At 38.3% G+C, this 24,986-nt stretch overlaps 1 protein-coding gene across 15 annotated transcripts in view; it reads left to right on the plus strand.

Moving 5' to 3' along the window:
• ANKS1B (ankyrin repeat and sterile alpha motif domain containing 1B) overlaps window positions 1-24,986 on the plus strand; it is a 770,082-nt gene that overhangs the window by 704,063 nt on the left and 41,033 nt on the right. For 8 of the 15 annotated variants that reach the window (XM_048835477.2, XM_048835474.2, XM_048835478.2 and 5 more), the window contains 3 exons: window positions 6,412-6,486; window positions 12,337-12,465; window positions 15,722-15,793. The exons of 1 other annotated variant lie outside the window; for it this stretch is intronic. In XM_048835477.2, coding sequence (XP_048691434.2) covers window positions 6,412-6,486; window positions 12,337-12,465; window positions 15,722-15,793 — 276 coding nt within the window. The remainder of the gene's footprint in view (window positions 1-6,411; window positions 6,487-12,336; window positions 12,466-15,721; window positions 15,794-24,986) is intronic. 6 more of the 15 variants (XM_048835488.2, XM_048835479.2, XM_048835487.2 and 3 more) reach the window with 2 other exon arrangements.

The following is a 24,986-nucleotide window of genomic DNA, read 5'->3' on the forward strand; positions in this document are numbered from 1 at the left end:
AAGTTCATCAAGATGTTGACAGTCTGTTTTTAACTTGTATATAGTATTAGCATTGAGATGCATAAACCCAGGAAGCCCAGCATGACAATCTCCAGAGATGTCCAGTCAGGGAATAACTGACAGATGCAAAGATAACAGGCTGGGGAGCATTTGTGGGAAAAATAATAGCATAGGGGAAGTGGTCAGTCAGCAAAAGATTTGTATATCAGTGCACTAGTACTCTGAACTGTAACGATGCATCTTGCTCTGAGGAAACTGATGTGTTTTCTCAGATCACACAAGGCAGTAATAGTCTACAAAAACTGACAGAAGGAACCTTAAGCAATCTCTCCCAGAAGAAACCAGCTCCTGTTTAATGGGATGAAAACAAATCTGAATCATCAGCTTGTAGTCTACCGAGTCTCTCTGCATGTAGCAGCTCATCTCAACCACAGGCACGTTGATTGAGTGGAGAGGAATTCCATCCTGGGGATCATAGTCAAGTGAAGGAGGTCTTCAGCTGGTTCAAGACAAACAAGGGAGTCCCTTTGTTCTCTTTATATCAAAGGACAACTACAAGGTACATACTTCTGCAGCAGATGTAGCCATGGCTCAAGTTGCTTTCTTAGGAAAATGTCACTTCAAGATGGCCTGCACTTTTCTGCAAATCCTCCTCATGTGAAGAATTATCAGGAAGGCAGAACTCCCTCCCCCTCCATTTTCACTAGGGGGCTCAAAAGGGCTTGTTCGTGAAAGTAACCTTTGGATATTCCTACTTGTGAGATGCTTTTCCACACCCCCACCTGGTCTGGGAGAGGAGCAGTGGAAACACTAGAACCTTGCTGCTGCATGTTCATGCCAACTGCTCACCTCCCCCTCTTCCTCAGAGTTCTTCTTTCATGTGACTTCTCTTGGACTCGGCAGAAGGAATTGAGATAGCTGGATCTGCACAGCTCTTTTATAACGGTGGTGCCGGAAAGAGTCTGCTCCGTGCACAAGAAACCCACTCTACTTACAGTAATGCAAGCTGGGAACGTGCTGCTTTATTCAGCTACATAAGAGAGTGGAGGAAACACCCACTAACTAAACAGGAGGTAAAGGAGGAGTGGAACATGGCTCCAACGCATAATACTCTGAGTAACTCAGTTAACCCCTTGATTGCCATTTTACTACAGGCTCCAAACATTTCATGCAGCAACAGAGCAGTTATGTGGCCCCAGTCCTCTCTGGGGGACTGCTTTCTGGATAGCTCTCAAGCTCCGTTCTACAAGGGGGTTGCATCACACAAGCATGACTATGCAGAGGCAACTCGCTGCAAGATCCACAGTTACCCTGGTGTAGGACCATTTTAAGAGATCATTATGATCATATTAGTCTGGCTTTCTGCATAGCAGACTGGACATTTTTCACCCCATGATTCCTGCATCAAGCACATAATCACTAGCTGATCTAGAACATATTTTTAGAAAGATATCCAGTCTTGGTTTAAAGTTGTCAAGTGACGGAGAATTCACCACATCCCTAAGTAAATGGTTCCAATGGTTAATTACTCTCACTGTTAAAAAATTGTATCTTATTTCTAGTCTGAATTTATTTTATCTTCAGCTTCCAGCCACTGGCTTTAGTCTAACAGACAATGGCAAAACAAAAGAGCTCTCTGCTTTCGGAAATCCCTTCCCCATGTAGGACTGTGATCAAGTCCCCAATTAACCTTTTGTTGTATAAACTAAATAGCTTGAGCTTCTCTAGCCTCTCGCTGGCAGGTTTTCCAGGCCTCAAATCATTCTTGTAGTTCTTTTCTGAAACAATCTTGCCAACAATCTTTTTTAAAATGTTGACACCAGAACTGGAATCAGTATCCCTGGAATAGTCTCACGAATGCTATGCCTTGGGGTAGTATCACCTCCCTATACCTACTCAGTATCCCCTTGCTTATGCATCCAAGGATCCCATTTGAATTGCCCTGTGAGAATATGTTCAGTCACAGAGGCACCCCCCGCCCTACACACACACACATAGAGGTGCTGAATTAAGGGGCTGCGAGCTTCTTCCCATCCGTCCCTGCACTAGTGCAACCACGAAGCTGCCCCATAGATCACAAGCACTGAGCATTGTTCATTTATCCCATGGCTCAGCAAGATGTGTAGTGTCTGTAATTACAGCTGGGTGAATTAGATCCTGCTTTGAATAAGTCTACAGGAGTCTAGACTCTCATGACTAGCTAAGGTTAATGCAGTGTTGTGGTAGCCATGTTGGTCCCAGGATATTAGAGAGACAAGTTGGGTGAGGTAATATCTTTTATTAGACCAACTTCTGTTGATGAGATAGAGAGACAGAGAGAGAGAGAGACAAGCTTTTGAGTTTACACAGAACTCTTCTTCAGATCACCTGAAGTTGGTCCCAGAAAAGAGATTCCCTCAGCCACTTTGTCTAATAGCAAGGTTAAAGCATTTTTCAATTCCAACTTTTACCATTTTATTTGAGGGTAGGGGGATGGAGTTACAGCAGAAATGGTATAAGGTGGTTGTCTGTTAATCCTTCCCAAGTTCTCAAAATATTACAAGCTCACTCGCCATGTTTAATAGATGCAACCTCTACTTGGTGGGGGCAAAGGGCTGTTTGTCTTGAACTCCATATGTATGTTTATGAGGGAAGTAGGAAGAAGGGAGAAAAGTGTACAACCTTTTCTCTTCTCAGCCTCTCCACCTGTTCTCCCCTGTTAGCTTGAGTTAGAATGGTTCATAACTTGGTTGGGTACTGCTCTTCCGGCAGATAGGGCACCTGGAATGCAGAGACCTGAGTCCTAATCCTGACTCTGCCATTGACTCCTGTGTAGGACGTTGGACAAGTCCAACTTGGACTGTGCCTCAGTTTCACCATCTCTAAAATGGAGATAATGAGGCTGGTGAAGTGCTTGCAAATCTAATGAAAAGCGTGACCTAAGTGACAGGTAAAAGTAGTATTTTATTAGAACACTTACACTCTGCACCAGTATTTTGGTTATACCGGTGCAGATGTGTCTCAGGATTTATGAGAACATTCTCAGACAAGTTTTAGACATGTTTTAGAGAGCAGGGCTACCATTTTTTTTCACCTATGGAAATACTGGACTGCAGGAAAAAGGAGAGTAGATTAAAAGAAAACTGGGAAAGAGTGAGGTGCTCAAACATTCTGTGGTATGATTGGCCATTACCTGAACAATGGATGTCTGAAATAGTAGAAAGAAAAGGAGGACTTGTGGCACCTTAGAGACTAACAAATTTATTTGAGCATAAGCTTTCGTGAGCTACAGCTCACTTCATCGGATGCATTCAGTGGAGGAAGTTCACAGGGGGGAAAAAGGCTAGTCATATTTTTTTCTTTGTGTGAATATATTTTATGAAAGTAAGAAATTAAAGCGAGGTTGACAGAAGCAATGAAAGTTTCTTAACACAATTCTTCTAAAGTGTCCCAAGTTGTAATGGGACAATGATCTGAGGAACCTCCTGTATATTTGATCTATCTGTATCTATTTTGTGGGAATGTGATTTCATATGAATATGCATGTTTTGTTGTTTTGTTTGAATGTTAATAGTTTGCATTTATTTCTTTGTGCATATATTAATATTTATTAGGAATAGCTGATGACATTTTTTCTGTCCTTCACAGTATCCCTTTGCAAAATGTTGCTAGTTGCTAACCTTTTCTCACAGAGCTCTGTGTTCCTGGTATTAAGTGGCCAAGGTTTTTTTTGTTTGTGTACGCTATTGTTCAGATAGGAGGGTGGCTATACATTTTGTTCTTTTCTTGTTTTGAGGTAGCATGTTCTAGGGGACTGGGAATTGGTAGCTCCTGAATTCTAATCCCAACTCCCCTACTAACTAGTTTGTGACCTTGGACAGTCACTCAATCTCTCTTCTTTGGTCAGTTTCTCCATATTCAAATTAGAAAAAAGCAAACTTACTTAGCTGCTTCGCAGGGAATTTGATACTTCATTGATTACTGTTTGTTCAGCACTTTGAAGCCACAGAAGATGTATACAGTAAATGCTAAATACTATTTTCTTCAGTGGCAGGAAAATCTTGGTTTCTGCATAAAAACCCATTGTCCTTTATAACATTAATATTTTTCCTCTGTGCCTAAATTTTCTATCCATTGAAACATCAGTAGCACAGAACTGTGTTATGAGAAGTGCTACATCCCATTGGATGTTGCTATAGTCATATAGAATGCTCTTTAAATCACTTTAGTGCCTCTTTTCAGAACTTTTACATTTAAAAAAATAATTTCTCTTAAGTCCTGATCCTGCAAATAGTTACTACTGGGTGTATGGCTGATTACTGTGGGTAGCCTGCTCACTGGGACTATACATAGGAATCAGTGTCGCACCTGGCAGTAAGTTTTTGCAGGATCAAGCTGTTAGTCACTATGAACATTTTGTCCAAATCAGAACTCAATTAACACCTTGCTAAATGAGATATGTTCTACAGAAGATTGTACTCCATTATACAGAGTAAAGCTGGGCTGAGGTAATTCTTTAGGAGAATTAATATTAACTGTAAAAAGTACCTTTGTAGACTACTAATGCACTATAAATATAGTTAGTTTTGCAAAAGCGTAGTTCCCTTCCTTCACCCAAGTGTCACTGCAGGCAGTCAGAAAGTCATTCTGGAGTGCCTCTTCAGTGGAAAAGTAGGCATGAGAAGTTCTGAGAATATGGGGTAGATAAAAAGAGGAATCAAGTGACCCGAAAGAATACTCTGTGAAACAGCTTAAGAATATGTGGGCAAGAAGAGTATTTGGGGTTGCATTAACACCTGGCCCTGCTACTGGGGAAATGTATTTCAAGATAGTAGTAGCAGGGTGAGCCTGAGGAGGACAGGAGGGCCAGAAGCAATGTCCTTAGATGTGGGGATATGTTTTGAGATGGATAGCAGAATCAGGATGGACAAGAAGGAAATTGGAAAGGTCAAGGCTATGTTTTCATTAGATATTTCATGACATCAAAGTGTACTGTCCTGTGGATCCTGGAACTCAAATTATTAAAGTCACCAGTGGGATACAGAGCCAGGAGATATGACTTTTGGGAAACAAAATGGGGAGCCAAAAAGTGAACAACAGATACGGAAGGGTTTAAAAGATACTTATGGGGGGAGATAACATTTTAAAAAAATATCTCTGGAAACTTGAGGGAAATAAAGACAAGTGAAAGATACTAGTTTGCTACCAGCCAATCTGGGAGGACTTGCAGGTTAGCCCAGAGAAAGCCCATCTGCTTTTGCCAGTCACCAGAATGTTAGCAGTGACCTAGCCTGTCACCCTGCAAGGCATCCAGATTTCACACAGCAAAAGGTAAGGGCAAGAGTCACTTTCTTGCACACAGTTGTGTCTATTTGAATGCTAACTTTTTTGGACACTGATATTAAATTCTTGGTGTTGTCTTTAGCTGCCAGCTATGCTGTGTATATTGCGGTTAAACTATTGATGTACTAATTGCTAGCTATTTTAGAGGCTGCAGTTGCATTTCTCATGTGTTTAGTGCCTTTTGTTGCTGCCCGCTCAGGATACTGTGGGCAGTTCCCACATCTGGCGCTTATTTTAGTTGCTTGGCTACTATGAAATGTTATCTTAGCATTTCTTGTAGTGTCACAGTGGCTTTTCTCGATGGCATCCCCACTAAGGAAATACGCAAAAGGGGCTGACAGACGCTATGCCTATATTGTTCTGTTGCTTTTGCTACAGTTACTGCAATATGATCCTTACTTTACTGTTGTTAATGCAGATTTCTTGTAAAATATTGGATGGACAGTATAAGACCAATGCTGCCCATTTGATTAACTTCAGAGGGATGCAGTAGAGGGCAGTATTGGGCCCTAAATGTTTGAATGAAAGGGAATTACTGTTGGAGGGAGATGGTTGGTGATCACTTCACTTTACTCTCTTTCATTTTCCTCTATTAATAGCTACAGTGCACATGGAATTTTAAAGTTATTTCACTATTACTAATTTTTCCTGATTTCACACCCACCCAAAAAAATCTCTGTGAACCCTCTTGCTCCAATGTAACTCAAAAACCAAAATACAACTGGCCTTTTGACTGGTAAAAAAACAAACTGAAAGCAACCCATTTTGCCTCCTCTCTCACGTTTTTCCATTTATTTATTTTTGTTTATTTATTTTCTATTTACAGAGCTGGGTTTCACCAGCATTTCTGATTAAATTATTTTTATTGTATGCGCAGTGTGAAATCTCTTCTGAAGTCTCTAAATAAACTATATTTTTAAGTAAGTCCAAAAAATGTTTTGTCAACAAAGAAATGAAAACTGACTCTAGGTGCTGCCATTTTTAAACTGTTGTTGCTATCTTTTTCTTTTCATACTCTTATTCCTGCTTTTTGATGGTTGTAGTGCATTAATATTTACAAGATGAGATGCAGTTTTCTGTTTATGTTAGCAGTCTTCTGTCTGTGAGATATGGACCAACCAGAATGCAGGATTTCCTTTCTCATCGATGCATCAGGTTCATAATGTAAGATGCTGTAATAAACGGCTATGTTGTCACTGTATGGAAGTGTAATGTGTTGCCATGGTGTCGTTAGTACTTATATATGGGTGTCGTGTTGAAATTGCAAAACAATTTGTACTGTCTGCTGACGTGTGGGATTATGTGTGTGTACATTCATTTATCATGGTGTGTGATTAGTTTTATGTTGATTGTGTGACTGGAGATGAAGGAATTTTTAGTTCTAGAGTTAAGTTAAAACTTACCTCATTGTAGATTTGATGCCTGTTCCAGCACTTTTTGTTTGCTCATTTATTTTAAAGCAAGAATGTGTAAGTTGCTTAGTTTGTGCACCCTGTTTTGTGCATCAGCCTTCCTGTTAATAAGCAGGATCTACATTCCTCATACCTAACTGATGAACTTTGAGATGATGCCCTCTTTGCTGTGGCAGTAAGCCATTTTTTGTGAATTATATGTGACCTTGATAATGCCCCAAATTTATGTAATTTATGTGAAAAACTGTGCTATTCAAGTGATAGTAAAAAGTTATCTGTAACATGCTGTATGGAACACCCTCTTAATAGTTTACGTTTTCCCCATATATGATACTTTTAAGAGGCTCATGAAGGTCCCATACACATGACATGACTGCCATCTTGAATTACCTCTGTGGTAGAAGGATACCTCAGCTACCATTCTTTAGAAAGTTTCAGAGTTTCTTCAAGCATAACAAGAAACTTTTTGAATCATTTACAAATCATTTTGAATCATTTGAATCAAAAACAAAGATTTGAAAGGTTCTGAAATGGCCATAGGAAATCTATCTTCTGACTGTGGATGTTAAAAAAAAATTGAACTAGATTTTTGACTGTTCCACAGAACACTTAAAATTCCTCCAGGGACAAAAATTTTAAAATTTCAGCTAAAAGCACTGTCTTGTGTGTGCTCCTGTTTATAGTCCTGGTAACTAATGCATAGCGCTGGAACTAAGGCACCTGGCTTTACTGGTGGACAATTACAACAAATAGTCTCAGTTAAAAAACAAAATTTAAAACCCTTTAAAACAGGCCTACTCTAGCTTTTCTGTGTCAAGTTTTGTACCTTCCATATTTTAGAAAGAGATTATGAATGGTTTAGAGAGTTTATAAAAATTGTTTGGGGATTACTTCTGACATCTCTGTCTCTGCAGTCAGATTCCTTAGTTACCTTGAGTCAAACTGCAGGAGGGAAAAATTAAAACTAACGTATGTGCAGCAATTCTAAAAATGGCCTAATAGTTTTAATCTACTTTTTCAGTGTCACTTAATTAATATCCAATAAATCAGTCTTTTCTAGGGCGAGAAGCAAGAATGGTGTGGTCCACTGGGAAGCTGGAAGTCTCCCCATTCCCAGTGATATAAAGTACTGTAGGAACATGAGATACCTGAATTCAAAGCTTTGACATTTATGGCTAGAAAATCCATCACTGACAAAGGACTGAATCTTGCCCCGCTGGACTTGGCTTGGCATAATTTTGTGAGGGGAAAATCCATATTTGTAGGAAGGAAGAGAAGGAAACATTTCTCTCTCAGGGTAGTTTAGGGAAAACAAACAAACAACACAGTAGCTGTTGGAAGCTGGGGCGGGGGGAGTGGTATGGAATGTTAAAATAAGCCCCAAGGAGACAGACTAGTGGGCATGGGATGCTACCACAAGCATGTGATAAATTGCTCTGGTATTTGACAAACTAAAGACATGTAATGAATAAATTTATCACGTGTCTCCAATTCATCACAGCGATATCACCTCCACATATATGGTGTGTTGTAATATGAAATATTTAGTTGTTTGGTTATCTCTGGGTCTTACAAATAAAAGTACTGAAATCAAAAGATTTATAAGAACATACGTGCTATTTAAAACTAAATTAAAGATGATAGGTCCAGTGTCGTAGCTTACAAATGGAGACCATTGTATTATTTTTATAGTGGCTGAAGATGCATTAGGTACTTGTGAATGGCCTGAATCCCAATATACGGACCATGAGTTAGTATCCAAACTCACCCCTCAGGTTTTTTATTATTCGTAACTCAAACGTTTAAGCCTAAGCTTCCTCCTCAAGCCCTACAGTTTCCCTTTAGGATCTCCTCTTGCCCAAAGAGCTGCTTCCACTCCTTTATATCCTGGATGGAATAAACTAGACTCCCCTGCCAACATGACTCAGCTATAATTGTCCTAAATTTCAGTACAGCATTTTATTGACTCAACAGAAAAGCCCTTTATTCCTACACAGGGTCGTAGAGTCTGCCCTGTTACCCCACAGAATAAATAGAAAGACATGGTCCCCATCCTGAAGAGTTTACAATCTAACTTTAGACCTGATGGGACAAGTGAAGGTGAAAATCAGTAGGGAGACGATGGAGTAAGGATAGACAAAGGCTACTGCTCTGTTTATACAGGCATGCGTATTTGTTCCAGTCTAAGTATTTTCAAATAGTAACTGCTATTATTGACTTAGGAGAAATAGCGGGTATTGGCAATAGCGTTGTTTAAAATTATAAGGAGCTTGGTAGGAGGCAATCAAAAAGAAATGAGATGAAAATATAGCTTCAGCTGAATGCTAAAGAACACATGATATAGTTACAAAAGAGCATTACAGGGCTCTGTGGGTAACATGCCTTCTTTTTTCATCAATCAAAAATTATCCACGCATACAATGTTTAATTGTTTGCAGCATTTCTTAGTAGTTGCTATCTCTACGAGAAGATGCTGATTGGAATACACAAAAGGTCTTCAACTCCAATAGTCTGTCAGTAACAGCAGGTTTCTGTAGCTCTCTCAGCTGTGTTATGTATTTAGATCCACCATTCTAGTCCCAAGCACTTTTAGGGTAATTTTATCAATTTTTTTTATCTAAATTGAAAGGGAATAGGGTCTTTGTTTCTATGATTGTATTTATTAATAGAGTGATTAATACAAAGGAATGGTATCTGTACAGTCCCTCTGCAAGTGTGTCATACTTGATCTTTATTGTTTCATCTGAAGATTATTTCTTATTTCCTCAAGATTGTTGCTTCTTAGCTCCTTTATACATTAGACCTGTCTGTTAGCAATATTCACTGTTTCTCCTGCCACTGCTCTCCATTCAGAGACTAAAATATTGGTTCCTGAACAGCTTTTAAAGGTTTTTTTAATACTTTTACTTTTAATATCTTTTGTGCAAAAATGGTCCAAATTGTAAATTAATTTACTCATTTTGCTCCTCATTTAATCTCCTACTGCTATCTGTCCTCTGTGTATGGGAGTAAATCCTCTTTGGACCAGTGCAGCATGGGGGTCTAGAGACATGACCCAGTGTCATCTCTACTGTGAGACTCCTGTTCCTACCTTATTAAAACCCCTGAAATAGTCAGGGTTCAAGAAGCAAGGATCAAAGGCATTACCTTTATGGCTTCTTTACTCCATCCATCCTTTTATCAGGCCTGGTCCATGGCAATGTCCTCTTGCCACATGCATGAGGCATGCCCCCCGGCAGAACAGTTTCCTCCTATAAATTGTCCAGCAGATCTTTAGTTCATTAAAAGCCACTACTGAAACAAAAAAGTCTTAAGGCAAGAGGATTTCAAGTGTTCTGACATCTAGGGGCCCTTGAACAATCGACTATTAAGGACGACATAAACTCTCCTGAAGGATTCAATCCTGCTCTCCTTTTAGCTGGTAGCAAATCCTGCATTGAATTGAGAGAGAAGAAAATCAGGCTCCAAATCAATGCCCTTTCTTTTTAATCATATTGAATCAGTATTTCTGTAAAAGAGGGTGAATATTCTCTGAACACATCACAATATGCCCTAACTGGAACAGTGGCAACACTGCTTTCCTTCCAAAATGTGAATGTTGCAGCTATGCAGTCTATACTGCTAACTTCTGCAGAGGGACATTCCGTAGAGCTGCTAGGTACTTATAAGGTCCCTATTTTTGGAGTATCTAAGCAACATTAAATAGGCAGATTGTGAATTACTGTACTGTACCATCTGTGGATGGGAGCAATAATCTTGGCGTTAAGCGGCTTCTACTTGTTTTATGATGTGTACACTTGCTTTAAGTTATCACATTGGCAGAGTAATATTGATGTTTCCAGAGTTACCTCTTGCTTTTCATTGCAAAGTTGTGCAAGTTTCTGTCCTTTCACTACTGTGTGACACATGAAAATGGATGTACCATCCTTGTTTTGTTTACTCTGTCCTGGTTTAATTGATAAGGTGGTAGTTTGCTAGACTTTTAAATCGCTCTTTGGTTAGAATATTTCCATATGTTTTACATCAATTAAGTGTTTCCATAACCTTTTTTAAAAGGAATCTTAACCCAATTCCATTTTTCTATTAAATTACATGTTAATTAACTGCCAACAATTTGTTGCCAATTCCAACCCAAACTGAAAAAAGTATTGCAAAGATGGTAAATATCCTTGTAGATGTAGTGGTAGAAAAAATGGTAGAACAAATCAAAGTAGAAAATAATCACATAGGAGAGGAAAATGGGGAGAGAGAGAGAGAGAGAGAGAGAGAGAGAGAGAGAGAGAGAATCTGTTGCAGAAAAAAGAGAATTTCTGAAGGTTGATCATAGCCCCAGAATTATACATGATGGGGAACATCCATGTCTGAATCATCAAGTTTGTGATGGCCTTTTGGACTGGACCTCTTGCTTCAGAAATTTCCTCTGGGAGCAAACTATAACCCTGATGAAACAATTTAGGAGAAAACTACAAGCCCGCTGATTATCCTGGAGTGGGTTGGAGACATATCTGGCCCTGAGAAAAATGTCAGAAGAGGGTAACAGAAAGAGACAAAGGTAGTCATTAATACAAATGTTAAGTGTGAATGTGAAAAGGAAATAGTGTTAAATATACAGGCAGACATCAATAAAAGGTGATCAAAGTAAATGTATAGGTAGAGAGATTAAAGAGGAAAGAATAATGTAGACAATAATGATTTAAAAAATGAGTAAAAAAAAAAACACAGCTCCTAGCTCAGGAGATTAAAATTTGGGGGATAATAGGGAGAAACTTAAAATGATATAAAACAGTAAGAATTGTTCACAGCAAAGAGAATTGATGCATACAAAACATTTACAATACATTAGGCAACTGGGCTTTCAAAGGTCTGCTTATAACTATTTTTGTTAACCTGAAAAATAATCATATTATGAATTTGCCTCATTCCATAGTGAATTGTTGATGACTGTTGGTGGCAACAAATTGTCTTTGATTAGCTGGTGGTGGCTCACTGCCCTGGCACAAAATTTTACTCTTCAGAATTGTTTTTTGCTTTCTAAGAAGTGAAATTGTGCCTAATTACAACAGCATATTTAGCTTTTTAGCCTTATATGTTTGTAGACAATAAGTATTTAAATCATATCACAGTCTGAATTATTTAGATTGTTTGGGAAAATATACATATTGTATTATCAATTAATGACATAAATTGGGGTAATAGGAAATTTGTTAGCTGTGTAGAAAAATCTGCAAAACACAAAGCAGAATTATTTTTCTATGAATGGGAGGGATTTTTCTATATCTTATGGCTTTTCAAGAGCTCTCATTTTCATACATATCTTTCAAACTTAATCATGTTTTTGAAAGAATTCAAGTGTTTACTTATTTTATTCAAAAAGTAAACAAATTAAGTTCAAGCATCACTGAACTGTACAGAAGGTGATTCTTGGATTATAAACTAAACCATGAAAAGTATTATACAAGTTGTATTCATATATTATATTATTTACATAACATAGAGATAGTAAGTACACAATAAATGTAAATTAGATAGAGCAATAGAGAGCTAACTTTATAGCAGATTTGCCTGCAACCTATGTTATTTTTAGAATAAATATGATTTTCAGACAGGAGACTGGGGAGAACCTTCAATTACCTTACGACCACCTAACGAAGCGACAGCATCAACTCCAGTACAGTACTGGCAACATCACCCAGAGAAACTCATCTTCCAGTCATGTGATTATAAAGCATTTGTAAGTATTGGTAAAATCAGTGCTTTGGTTTCTGATAGATTGCATATATATGTGTTTCTGATCATGTTAAATGCTGAAAATATTTTTAATTTATAATATTTTCCAGCAACAGGAGGTTGTTCTTTATTTTTAATGGACCAAGGTATTTCCTCTGAAACAATTCCATAGTTAATAAATAAGAAGCAAACATCAGAAATATTTTTTGTTTTGGTTCTCTGATGTATTACAGCCCATGCATCTATAGCAACTGAGAAATGATGCTATCCAAGTGACAATGAAAGCAAATGGCACACTTTCTGTGACCATGCCGCATTCCCCAATCTTATAAACTGATGCTTTTATACACACAGCACACAAATTCAGCCACAATAGAATTTTCAGATAGTAAGGTATCTATTACAAAGATGTTACAAACACCGGTAAAATTTCAAGGGCTCATGGCCCCATATCCTACATGTATCAGACAAAAAAAATAAAATCCATTTCACTTTTCAGCTTTTTTTCCATATTTTTCCTTACAAAGTTTACTAATTGACAGCTATTTGTGTTTAATGAAACTTTTCCTCTCAAAGCTCATCTTACCTTGCGCTTTGATCCAGCAGTGAAGTCATAATCAAATATAACCATTGCCCATTATTTCCATGGCACTAGATGAAAATGTGCATAAACCAAGGATCATGAGTTCTTTGTCCTTGCAGGATCAGTCAGAAGACAGGATATTAAAACACATGGGGCACCAACGTTCTTTTATACACAGACTCTCATTTGGGGTGGAATAAAGGTGCAATGCCTCAGCTGTAGCTCCAGGAGGCTGTGACAAAATCTTCAGGGAGCCCAAGCTGTTGTCACTCTCTAAGAGGATGCACCATTCCTTCTCCTTCGCACCTGGCCACCTGTGCTTTGTCCTCTGCCTTCTTTGGGGCGTGAGCTCTTCCTCCCCTTTGCTGTGAGCACAGGCAGTAGAAGGAAGCTGGATTCTCATCCCTCTGGCTTTCCTGCAGGCAGCATCTGGCCACCTCTGCTCTTCAGCTGGTGTGAGGACCCTTCTCAGTAGCTCATGCTCAAATAAATTGGTTAGTCTCTAAGGTGCCACAAGTACTCCTTTTCTTTTTTCTCAGTAGCTGTTAGCCCCACAGGGTCGCTAGTGGGGAGAGCTGAGCCTGCTGCTGCATGTCTAATAGCACTTTGGGGGTTGGGACTGGCTTTCCCTTCCCTCCCTTGCCCTCCTTCTGCCACGGGCTCTACATTGATGCGGAAAGAGACATTTTTTTCCATGCCTGTCTGCCCATGTGAAAGTTTTGGAGGAAATGTTAAGTGGCTGTGCCTGTGCCTTGCTGTCAGAGCAGCACAGGAACCACATTGTGCAGGGGCAGAGCACAGGAGCAAAAGAGCAGGGGCAGTTCCTGTATGCCCTCTCCTTGGGCCTGTACAAACAGGGAGGCCCAGTCTTGCCCAAACTGTAGATAAGCAATGGGTGAGTCTCCACGTAAAATGGTGCAGCTGTAGCGCTTCAGTAAAGACGCTACTCCACAGATAGGAAAGCGTCTCCCGCCGACGTAGTGAATCCACCTCTGCGAGAGACGATAGCTGTGTCAACTGGAGAAGCCCGCCCGTCGGCACTGCGTTGCTCAGGGGGGTGGATTTTTCCAATACTGATGTAAGTTTATGGTGTTGACCTGGCCTATAACAGCAAAGGGAGCACAGAAAGACGTTAGCTGAGGGCTGGTCTACACTGAAAACTTACATCAGTGTGTAAGAAATCCATGCCCCTGAGAGAAGTAGCTATACCAGCCTAACCCCCGGTATAGCCAATTCTAGGTCAATGGAAGAATTCTTCCGTCAACCTAGCTACTGCCTCTTGGGAAGGTGGATTAAATACAGCGATGGGATAACTCCTCCCATTGCCATAGCGAGTGTCTACACTGAAGCAGACAACACATCTGTACCAGTTTTAAGTGTAAGCATACCCTAAGACTATATGCTTTAGTTTAAATGTTCTTAGATCAAAGGTCGTTCCAATGTGAATGTTCTACCTTAAGGGCCCAATCTTGCTTCCACTGAAGTCAATAACAAAACCCCCATTCACTTCACTGGGGCAGAATCTGGCCCTAACTGGGACTCGATCCAAGACTTAGATAGAATCACAGATGTTTAGCTTATATGCTTCAATTTCAATTTATTTTATAACCTACAATACTTAACTGAATAAAACTAGACTACCGTATATTTATGCAGTTGCACAGGGCTTTCTTACCTTTCTGTCTTAGGTGTAATGCACCAGGTTATGGCCCTCAGTACTGTACTGTGCTCCACTACTATCTATCCTGAAACAAGTGTACATTTTTGCCTTTTTTCAGTCCGCATATCTGTGGCACACAGGTGTGAACTAAAGTCTTTAAAGAGACTCTCTGACTGTAGGCCTAGAAACAGTGTATTTTAAAAAAAGAAAAGGAGGACTTGTGGCACCTTAGAGATGAACAAATTTATTTGAGCGTAAGTTTTCGTGAGCTACAGCTCCCTTCATCGGATGCATTCAGTGGAAAATACAGTGGGGAGATCTATATACATAGAGAACATGAAACAATGGGTGTTATGTGTGTATGGTAACACCCATTGTTTCATGTTCTCTATGTATATAAATCTCCCCAATGTATTTTCCACTGAATGCATCCGATGAAGTGAGCTGTAGCTCACGAAAGCTTACGCTCAAATAAATTTGTTCGTCTCTAAGGTGCCACAAGTCCTCTTTTTCTTTTTGCGGATACAGACCTCACAGCTGCTACTCTGAAACCAGTATATTTTAACTATCTGTGCATATTGATTGGCTCACATCAGCTGCACATAGCTTAGCTTTACTGTCTTCTGCAACTCTATAATTATATACAGTGATGTGATTTTTGCAGATGGCTGCTTTAAAAAAAGTGGTAAATGCTTTGTTTTGCAATCAGATGCAATTTTTTAAGATGGCACTCTGGAGTGCTTTCTGTTTAATTTGAGGAACTACTTGCTGGTACCACTTACTCACTCCCTCTAAATTCATTTGTTAGTAAATGTTCCTGTTTTATACAGAATATGGAGTAGCAACCTCCATTTGAAATTCCAGTATCTCAAAGTATATAGTAAAAAAAAATCCAAATCCTATAATATTTAGGCTACCTACTACTATTCTGGTTTCCTCAGCTTTTTAGCAGTCTTTTGTAGATTTGTCTTTGCTCTGGATTTTAACTACAGAAAATTGAATGTATTCTTATTTTAGTATTTAGGTTCTATGCTGGTAAAAGAGCTTAGAGGCACAGAATCAACACAGGATGCCTGTGCAAAAATGAGGGTAAGTCAATACATGTATATTTTCATGTCTAATAATTGAATTAGTAGGTACTGTTGAGTGAACTAAAGTTACCACTTTATAATGCCACATTATGCATCTATTTTCCTTGAAATTACTTTGGTATTCAACAGAAAGTCCATTCTGCCCTTGATCTTGATTTTAAGTAATAGATGTTTTATGTAAATTTCAATGATCACACTAAGGCTAAAAGATATGTATATATTTGCTTTGTGTGCCAAGTTTGCTATTAATTCTTTGAAAATATTTCAAAGTACTTTTCATACATTTGAGCATGCACATTAGTGAGAATAAATCTTTTTATTTCATTAATGTTATGGCTTGTGCATGGTAATATAAATACAATTTACTAAATGGAAATATATATACTAGTGAATAATTTATTAACATGTTACAAAGTCATTATTTCCTAATATAGAGCACAGTCCTGCAATCACTTCAACATATGAATAACTTTACTTTCATTAACAGTCTCTTTCTGTTAATGAAACTACTCACATATTTAAAATTTTAAAGATGAGGCCTATGGAGATAAATTCTTTTCTACCCTTTTACAGGAAAAAATGGCAGATATTTGCAAACTATTAAGAGCAAGTTTTTATGTTGACCTAGTGCCTCATTCCGTATGCTTAAAGAAATTATTAGGAAGCCCAATTTGGATCTGACAGTCATGATACTATTAGAAACAAAATATGGACAGCCTAGCTATACAATATCTATCCAATTGTAACATATTTTATTATGTGCACATTACAATCAACTGTGTTCTCATACACATGTTAGTCTGAAGTGGTTAAGAATAATGAAGAATATAAGTACAGAGTGATCTATTGCAGATGAAAAACTGCATGCATGGATGAGTATAATGCATTCATTGATTTATGGATCTTAGCGGCATCATGCATGATACCTCTTCAGTGCTAGATTTAACATTTGTATCTGCTGTGGATCTAGAGAATGTGTAAAACTCATGCAGTCAGACAAACATTTCCTTATTGGTTACATATCTACAGTACACAGGCTTTCACAGAAGTTATTCTAGCTAAGGGCTGACAGTAATTTATGCTTTATAAATTGCCTGAAGATCTGTGTTTTTTCAGCTGACTGCATACTAATAATTCTAACTCGCATTGGAAACTCCCCCTCTTGGTGGAAACTCACCCCTTTTTGAAGGACCCACAATCACAAATGTGTGATTTTGGGGGGGCTAGACAAAGGGAGAGTGTACTATCTATAATTTAGGTTTTAAGCCCCTCAAACTCAGTATTAAGTTTGTTTTTCAGAAATATGCATATACAGATCTGAGGGCAGAATTTGGCACCTCAGTAATATATGACATCCTCAATAAATGTATTATATTTGACTCAACTCAGAACAACATCAACATAATTATAAATATGCTGTGGTCAATTTATGAGTATTTAAAATGTGCCATCACTTTGATTCAGATTTAAATTACATTTCTTGAAGATTAATCTTATGAAAATCAGCTGAATAGGAATTTTAGATTTTCCCTGACAGTAACATATAGCTTTATTGGTAAGCTATATGGAACTGATACAATTAAATACTATTCTGTTGCTTTTTAAAATTAAACTCTTTTAAAAACATTTTAGTTTAGACAAAATTCTGCTGATGGTCTTATTTTTCATTGCAAGGAATATTCACATGAAAATAGAATCTTTCTTGCTTAGGATTTCACCTACTCGTGCTTCTTACTCTTTGGGCTTTCTCCTATTCCTATTGAAGTCAATGGCAAAAAAAATCATTGATCTAAAAATCTTTTAATGAAGGAAATTATATCTGGCATTCAAAAATTTCTCCCTCTGTGTGTAGCCCAGTGGTTCCCAAACTGTTGGCCAGTCCCCACAGGGGGCAGGGAGAGCGCCACCCAGCCCTGCTCTGCCCCCAGCTCTGCTCCGCCACCAGCCACAGCCCCATCTCCCAGCCACGGCTCCACTCCCGGCTGCGGCCCCAGCTGCCAGCCCCCACCACAGCCTGGCCACAGCTCTGCCCCAGCCTCGGCCCCCAGCCACAGCTCTGCTCCCAACCCCAGAGCTACAGCCCCAGCCTGGCCCCCTTGACCAGGCTCATGGTGGGGGCACGGACAGGGGTTGGGGGTACATGGCCATGAAAAGTTTGGGGACCATTGGTGTAGCCTAACTGTTGGCATCTGTGATTTAGAGGGATCAAATTGTCCTAAGCCATCCTGGGTCCTAACCTTGTTCATTACTGTATTTTATGCACCATTAGGTTTATTTATTCTTCTATTATGGTTCTATTTTGCTTTAATTAAAATGCACTAAGAAGATGTGACATTTAATGTATATTTGATTTTCTATCGGGTACCACTGGTACACCCTCGTTAAAGTTAGAATGATTACATTGATGTAACAGAGAACAAAATTTGGCCCGTTGCCTTTAACTCATATTTTTCCTTTTACATTCGCTAAGCCTGTAACATACTTAAGTTTATGCTATAAATGAACTAAGTGTTAGTTATTCCTTATGGAGTCTGGCAGGTCTTGCTTTTGGAAAAGGATCTGTGAAAATTAGGTGCCTGGAATTTTCCTTAGTGTGGTTTGTGTTGCTTACCTTTGGCCTTATTCTGTTACAAGGAATTTTGATATTCCCTTGATGAATGTTATCTTCCCATCAGTAGATGCCCAACTTGATGATCACTTTAGATAAGCTATTACCAGCAGGACAGTGGGGTGGGAGGAGGTATTGTTTCATGGTCTCTGTGTGTATATAATGTCTTCTGCAGTTTCCACGGTATGCATCCGATGAAGTGAGCTGTAGCTCACGAAAGCTCATGCTCAAATAAATTGGTTAGTCTCTAAGGTGCCACAAGTACTCCTTTTCTTTTTGCGAAGTCTGAGAAAGACCCATCAGGAGGAAAAGTGTCTTAGTCTTCCTTAACCCTTCATGGAATCAGGAAAATTAGGGATGGACATAACCTACTTAGTATGTGATCTGATTTATCCCCTGCCCATGCTGGATTATTCCCTACAGTACATTTTCTAGTTGTTTGTGTTTCTAGTTCTGAACCTGGGGGTCGCAAGCACCAGGTCCAAGGGACTGGCAACCACTCTCTCTTGTTTATGTTGTAACATGGGGTTGCAGTATAGAAGAGATCAGAACCACTGTTTTATTAGGGATCCCTTTTTTGGTCACCCATTGTGCTTTTCAGGTTTTATATCCTAGTAAGTCAGGTGATTAATTTGTTGGGGAAAAAACTCTTCAGGGGCTTCTGGAAGTGATTTCAGCATGGCGCTCCCACTGAAATTTTTGATTGCTTGCTTGCATCTGCAAGCTTATCGCTGCTCTTGCATTCATCCAGAATTATGGACATTTGGCAAGAACTGCACCCATGAGAAGGATTACTTTTTTCTCCCATCCACATAATTTGATTGGATTGGATTTATTTTTTATGTCTGCCTGTTCAATTTCAGATGACTTCTCTTACAACATCTCTCCCTCCTTCTGCAGACCACAGCACACTCTCCTTATCTTCTTTCCACACCTGCTATAAGATGACCTTTGGTATTTCAAGATTAAATTTTTCTGTCCTGGCCCAAGATGCTTTTATTAATTATATTGAGAGATACATCCAAGAATTTAAGGACTTTCATCCAGCTCAGAATGAACTGGGAGATAGTAAAAGCTGTTCTTTTAGATTTATTGCCTTTGCTTCAAATCTCTGTAAGAACAGGAAGACAGAATAGGATGCCTTTGCCTTTGAAAAAGAAGTCTCCTATCTGGAGCTGGGCAGAGTCCTGTTTCTACACTAGGCTCACACTGGTGTCCACATATCTGAATTCCTTGAATATTGACTACACCAAGAGGGCACTATGTTATACTTACTACCAATTCTGTGAGCACAAAAGTAAGGGGGCTACTTCACTGCCAGTAATCTAAAAAACCCTAAAGTTGCACAACCAAATCATTCAGATTCTAAACAATCCGATCTACAGGGGCATTTGAGAGGATATATGAGAGGATATATTCTTTGGATCCCAGGGCCTCTCTAGACAATAGAAAGAAAGACTTTTCTGGATATGGGGATATGAAGAATCAAGGTTCTAGGGTCCCGATTCAACAAAGTGTGTGCTTAAATGCTTTGCTGAATTGGGATTTAAATACTAGTAGTGTCACACAGCTCAGTCCTTCCATCTTCAGTGATAAGGATAAGCAGAAGGTGGCCTTTCTCAGCTGATGTACCTTATATGAAATGGAGAAATGGAATAGACAGGGGCAGCCTGTCAAGGCCCAAATCTTTTCCTCCCCTCCATGTAAAGAGGAGAATTTGGATGGAGATTGTGGCCTCTTGGACTCAGTCATTCCTTCCCCCCCAAACAAAAGTGAGATAAGGAGATCATTTCCTCTCCCCTACATGTGCCAGCCATTGGAGCTGGCAGGGCATGCGGAGGGAGGGGAGGAGAATCCCACATGCTAAAAAAGTCTTTAAAAAGTACTTCCTAAGTACCCCTGCCACTCTCCCCTCTTCTACCACCCCCACATGGGATTTAAGCGATGTCATTGCCTAAAATGTGGGTTCTGTAATTTCATCTACTAGAGCATGAAACTCACATATTAGAGCTGTGTTTGTATCTTAGAGGGCTAAGATAAACAAAATTGATTAAAAAAATCATACTTGACAACTTGAGGCAAAAGGGCAGCATTTGTCAGATGCCTATAAAAGGTATTTAGCTCCGTGTGATTAAACTGGCTTGTGCAAAATATGATCTCAATCGGAGGCTGAATGTGTTTTGTTCGGGCTCAAACAAAAACAATGAATATGAAGAATGAGCGGGAAAATTGTTAGTGGCACAAGTCAGTGCTCATCAAGCACCATGAATAATACCCATCATTATCACATCAGATGGCAGATTTGTACGTAGTTTGTCAGGTATTAACTAGAGAGTTTCTGTATTCTTTATTTTTAAAAAAACTGTATGAATCAGAAATAAATGGTGACTGTAACTTACTCACATTTTTAGAGGGGTTTGATATGGCTTTTATTGCTGAAGATGAGCCAGAGTCTCTAGAAAAGCTTGTAACGTAGGAATGTTGGCAGCTGTACACTTATTGCGTCCTGGGAGGATTCTAGGTGATGCTATTCAGAATTTTGCAAGATCTACAATGGTCAGCCGACCCCAGTCTTGTTGGGAATATTTAAGGAAGCTAACAATAATAGACTTTTCTTGATATATCTGAATAAAGTAGTAATGTCATTCAACCAAAACAAGGTAGAGACCTACAGGAATGTACAAAGTACTATCTAATATAATTCATTAACGTTGTGTTTAAAGTATTGCAAGAGTGCTTATGGGCTTAATGGAGGAGCTGGCACCAAAATTAGGGCATAATTTCTGAAGTTGTTTATAAAAGAATGAATTCTGAATACTAACTAATGAGGTCTCTTCTAACTAATGTGACACATGAAAGATTCATGCTACACTGTCATCATGATGCTGGATATGGAGAAGGCATTAGACAGGGTGGAGAGGAATTTGTTTGCTAATCTCAAAAAGCATATTTTTTGGTTAATAGTATGCATTTATTTTAGATAAATCCAACAGTTTCTATTCTATGTACTAATGTTGATCCTGATCGTAGAATTGGATCCACATGGGCTCAAGGAATCTGCCTATGAGAGTCTGTCTGCAAGATTGGGGCATAGTTTCTCACCATTTCAGGTATCAATAGATGTAAGGCAAGGATGCTTCCAGTATCATCTTTTGTTTATTATGTCTTTGGACCTTTTTGCCATGGCCATTAAAACAAATATCTTATCCAAAGAGATTACATTAGTATTATATCCAATAAGAATATAAGTGATTTTGTAAAAACTCATGGAACCAGAGAAGCTTGCAAATTTGATAGAATGTATGAAGTACTTTCAAAATTGCCTGGCTACAACACTAATTGGACAAAAAGTGAATGTTTCTTACTATATTCTCTCTTACACAAACAACATTGTCTAAGTGGACCATACAGAAAGTCAGTAAGGATATGTAATCCCCAGAATAATTGTAAGTAAGGCACTTGTGGGTAAAATAAGGGCGAGTGAGTCCTGTACTGAAACACTGAACTTTGGGGGAGGTGGAACAAATTGCCACTAACAATGTGGAGTCATGTTCAGACTTTTTCAGAAAATGATATTGACGCTACAGTTTAATTACATATTTGGTAATCTCCACCTATAATCTTCAGATAGCTTTTGAAAGCAAATACAGGCCATAATTAGCAGATTCATTTGTGAAAATGGAAAGCCTGGATTAAACTTTAAGATTTACAAACTCATAAACTTGTACTCCCGATTTATGTATTTATTATGTTGCTAATGGCTTGGTGTAATTGAGTAATCTCTTTAAATAGTATATGCAACATTCAATTTGATTAGTTATAGAGGAAAAATCTGGAAATTAACATGATTTTATATTAGCCAGTATATTTTATTAAGTTGTTAACAAATCATAAAATATAATAAAATTCTTAGTCTTTTTATTAGGGCTGTCGATTAATCGCAGTTAACTCACGTGATTAACTCAAAAAAATTAACTGTGATTTTAAAAAGTAATCGCGATTAATTGCACTGTTAAACAATAGAATAATTGGCATTATTAAATTTTTTGGGATTTCTCCAGTCTCAAATATTTCTATTTCAATTACAACACAGAATACAAAGTGTACAGTGCTAACTTGATATTATTTATTACAAATATTTGCACTGTAAAAATGATAAACAAAAGAAGTAGTATTTTTCAATTCACCTCATGGAAGTACTGCAGTGCAAACTTTTTATCATGGAAGTGCAACTTGCAAACATAGGGGTTTTTTGTTACATAACTGCATTCAAAAACAAAACAATGTAAAACTTTAGAGCCTACAAGTGCACTCAGTCCTACTTCTTGTTCAGCCAATAGCTAAGAGAAACAAGTTTGTTTACATATACGGGACATAACACTACCAATTCTTAATTACAGTGTCACCTGAAAGTGAGAACAGGCGTTCACATGGCACTGTTATAGCTGGTGTCGCAAGATATTTACATGCCAGATGCACTAAAGATTCATATGCCTCTTCATGCTTCGTCCATCATTCCAGAGGACATGCTTCCATGCTGATGATGCTCATTTAAAAAAAAACCACCTTAATTAGATTTGTGACTGAACTCCTTGGGGGAGAATTGTATGTCTCCTGCTCTGTCTTACCCACATTCTGCCATATATTTCATGTTATAGCAGTCTCGGATGATGATTCAGCACGTTATTCATTTTAAGAACACTTTCAGTGCAAATTTGACAAAATGCAAAGAATATACCAATGTGAAGTTTCTAAAGATAGCTACAGCACTCAGACCAAGATTTCAGAATGTCAAGTGCCTTCCAAAATCTGAGAGGGATGAGGTGTGGAGCATGCTTTCAGAAGTCTTAAAAGAGCAACACTCTGATGCGGAAACTACAGAACCCAAACCACCAAAAAAGAAAATCAACATTCTGCTGGTGGCATCCGACTCAGATGATGAAGATGAACATGCGTCGGTCCGCACTGCTTTGGATGGTTATCAAGCACAACCCGTCATCAATATGGACACATATCCTCTGAAATGGTGATTGAAGCATCAAGGGACATATGAATTTTTAGTGCATCTGGCATGTAAATATCTTGCGACACCAGCTACAACAGTGCCATGCAAACACCTGTTCTCACTTTCAGGTGACATTGTAAACAAGCAGGCAGCATTATCTCCTACAAATGTAAAGAAACTTGCTTGTCTGAGTGATTGGCTAAACTATAAGTAGAACTGATTGGACTTGTAGGCGCTAAAGTTTTACATTGTTTTATTTTTGAATGTAGGTTTTTTGTACATAATTCTACATTTGTAAGTTCAACTTTCATGATGCACTATAGTACTTGTATTAGGTTAAATGAAAAATACTATTTTTTGTTTTTTACAGTGCAAGTGCTTGTAATCAAAAATAAATATAAAGTGAACACTGTATACTTTGTATTCTGTGTTGTAATTGAAATCAATATATTTGAAAATGTAGAAAACATCCAAAAATATTTAAATAAATGGTATTCTATTATTGTTTAACAACACGATTAATCATGATTAATTTTTTTAATCGCTTGACAGCCCTACTTATATTTTTATTACAGTAGCACTCAGAGGTCCCAGATTGAATTGAGACTCTCTTCTGCTAGGTGTTGTACAAACAAATCCAAATACATGGTCCCTCTCTTGAAGAGCTTACAATGAGGTGAAGGGAGATAGATGCCACCAAATATATGATTTGTTTATGCATACATTTCTTCTTCTTTATTTAATTACTAATATAATTAGATACAACAAACCCCATCTTCCTCTCAAGCAATCATTAATAAGATGATTTTCAGGGATATAATGGCAGGGTGGGTCTCAAATGAAATGGACTTGAATTGGGTTCATTTTCTAAATAAACAACTGTCCGTGCTACCACAGCAGGTGTTTATCTGGATCAATGCCTAAATCAAAATATAGGAGGAAATGATTTATTGGTTGAGGACAGGATTTATAGTCATGTGGAAATCTATTTTCTGATTCAGAGAAGATGATTTTCAGGCTTCAGTCCCACATTTTATTGCACAAAGGAAGCGTAGGACAGAACATAGACATAACATAGCAGAAATTAAATCTAGAGGATTTATAATATATTAACAGCTGGAACACTGCATTATTAAGTATATATTCATGGTTCACTGAGCCCTTTATAGGCTATTTGTTGTGTGACTTTCCTTACATGTCCTCTCAAAAATATATTCTACCTTAATGGAGTTTAGTTATCCAATTAATTCACTTCAGTCTTTAAAGGTCATGTGGAAGAAGAACTGAGAGTTCAGATCTAAAGTAGCTATTGGGGAAAGATTTCAAATGCATCAGGACAGTCACAAATGAAAATAGTGTTTAAAATTATTCACAGAGTACATTAGACACCAACACACCTTAACCTTGTGCAAGTTAATTGACAAATGCTGGTAATGTGATAATCAAGGGGATTCTATAGTGATTTCCTATACAAATTCTATAGTGATTTCTGTTAGGATATAGATATTCAGGCCTGTCTGTAAAGGGCTATACTCTAAGAATTTAGGTGTATTCTTATCACTTAGGTAGTTATAGAGG

Source organism: Caretta caretta, chromosome 1 (assembly GCF_965140235.1).
Source record: "Caretta caretta isolate rCarCar2 chromosome 1, rCarCar1.hap1, whole genome shotgun sequence".
Lineage (NCBI taxonomy): Eukaryota > Metazoa > Chordata > Testudines > Cheloniidae > Caretta > Caretta caretta.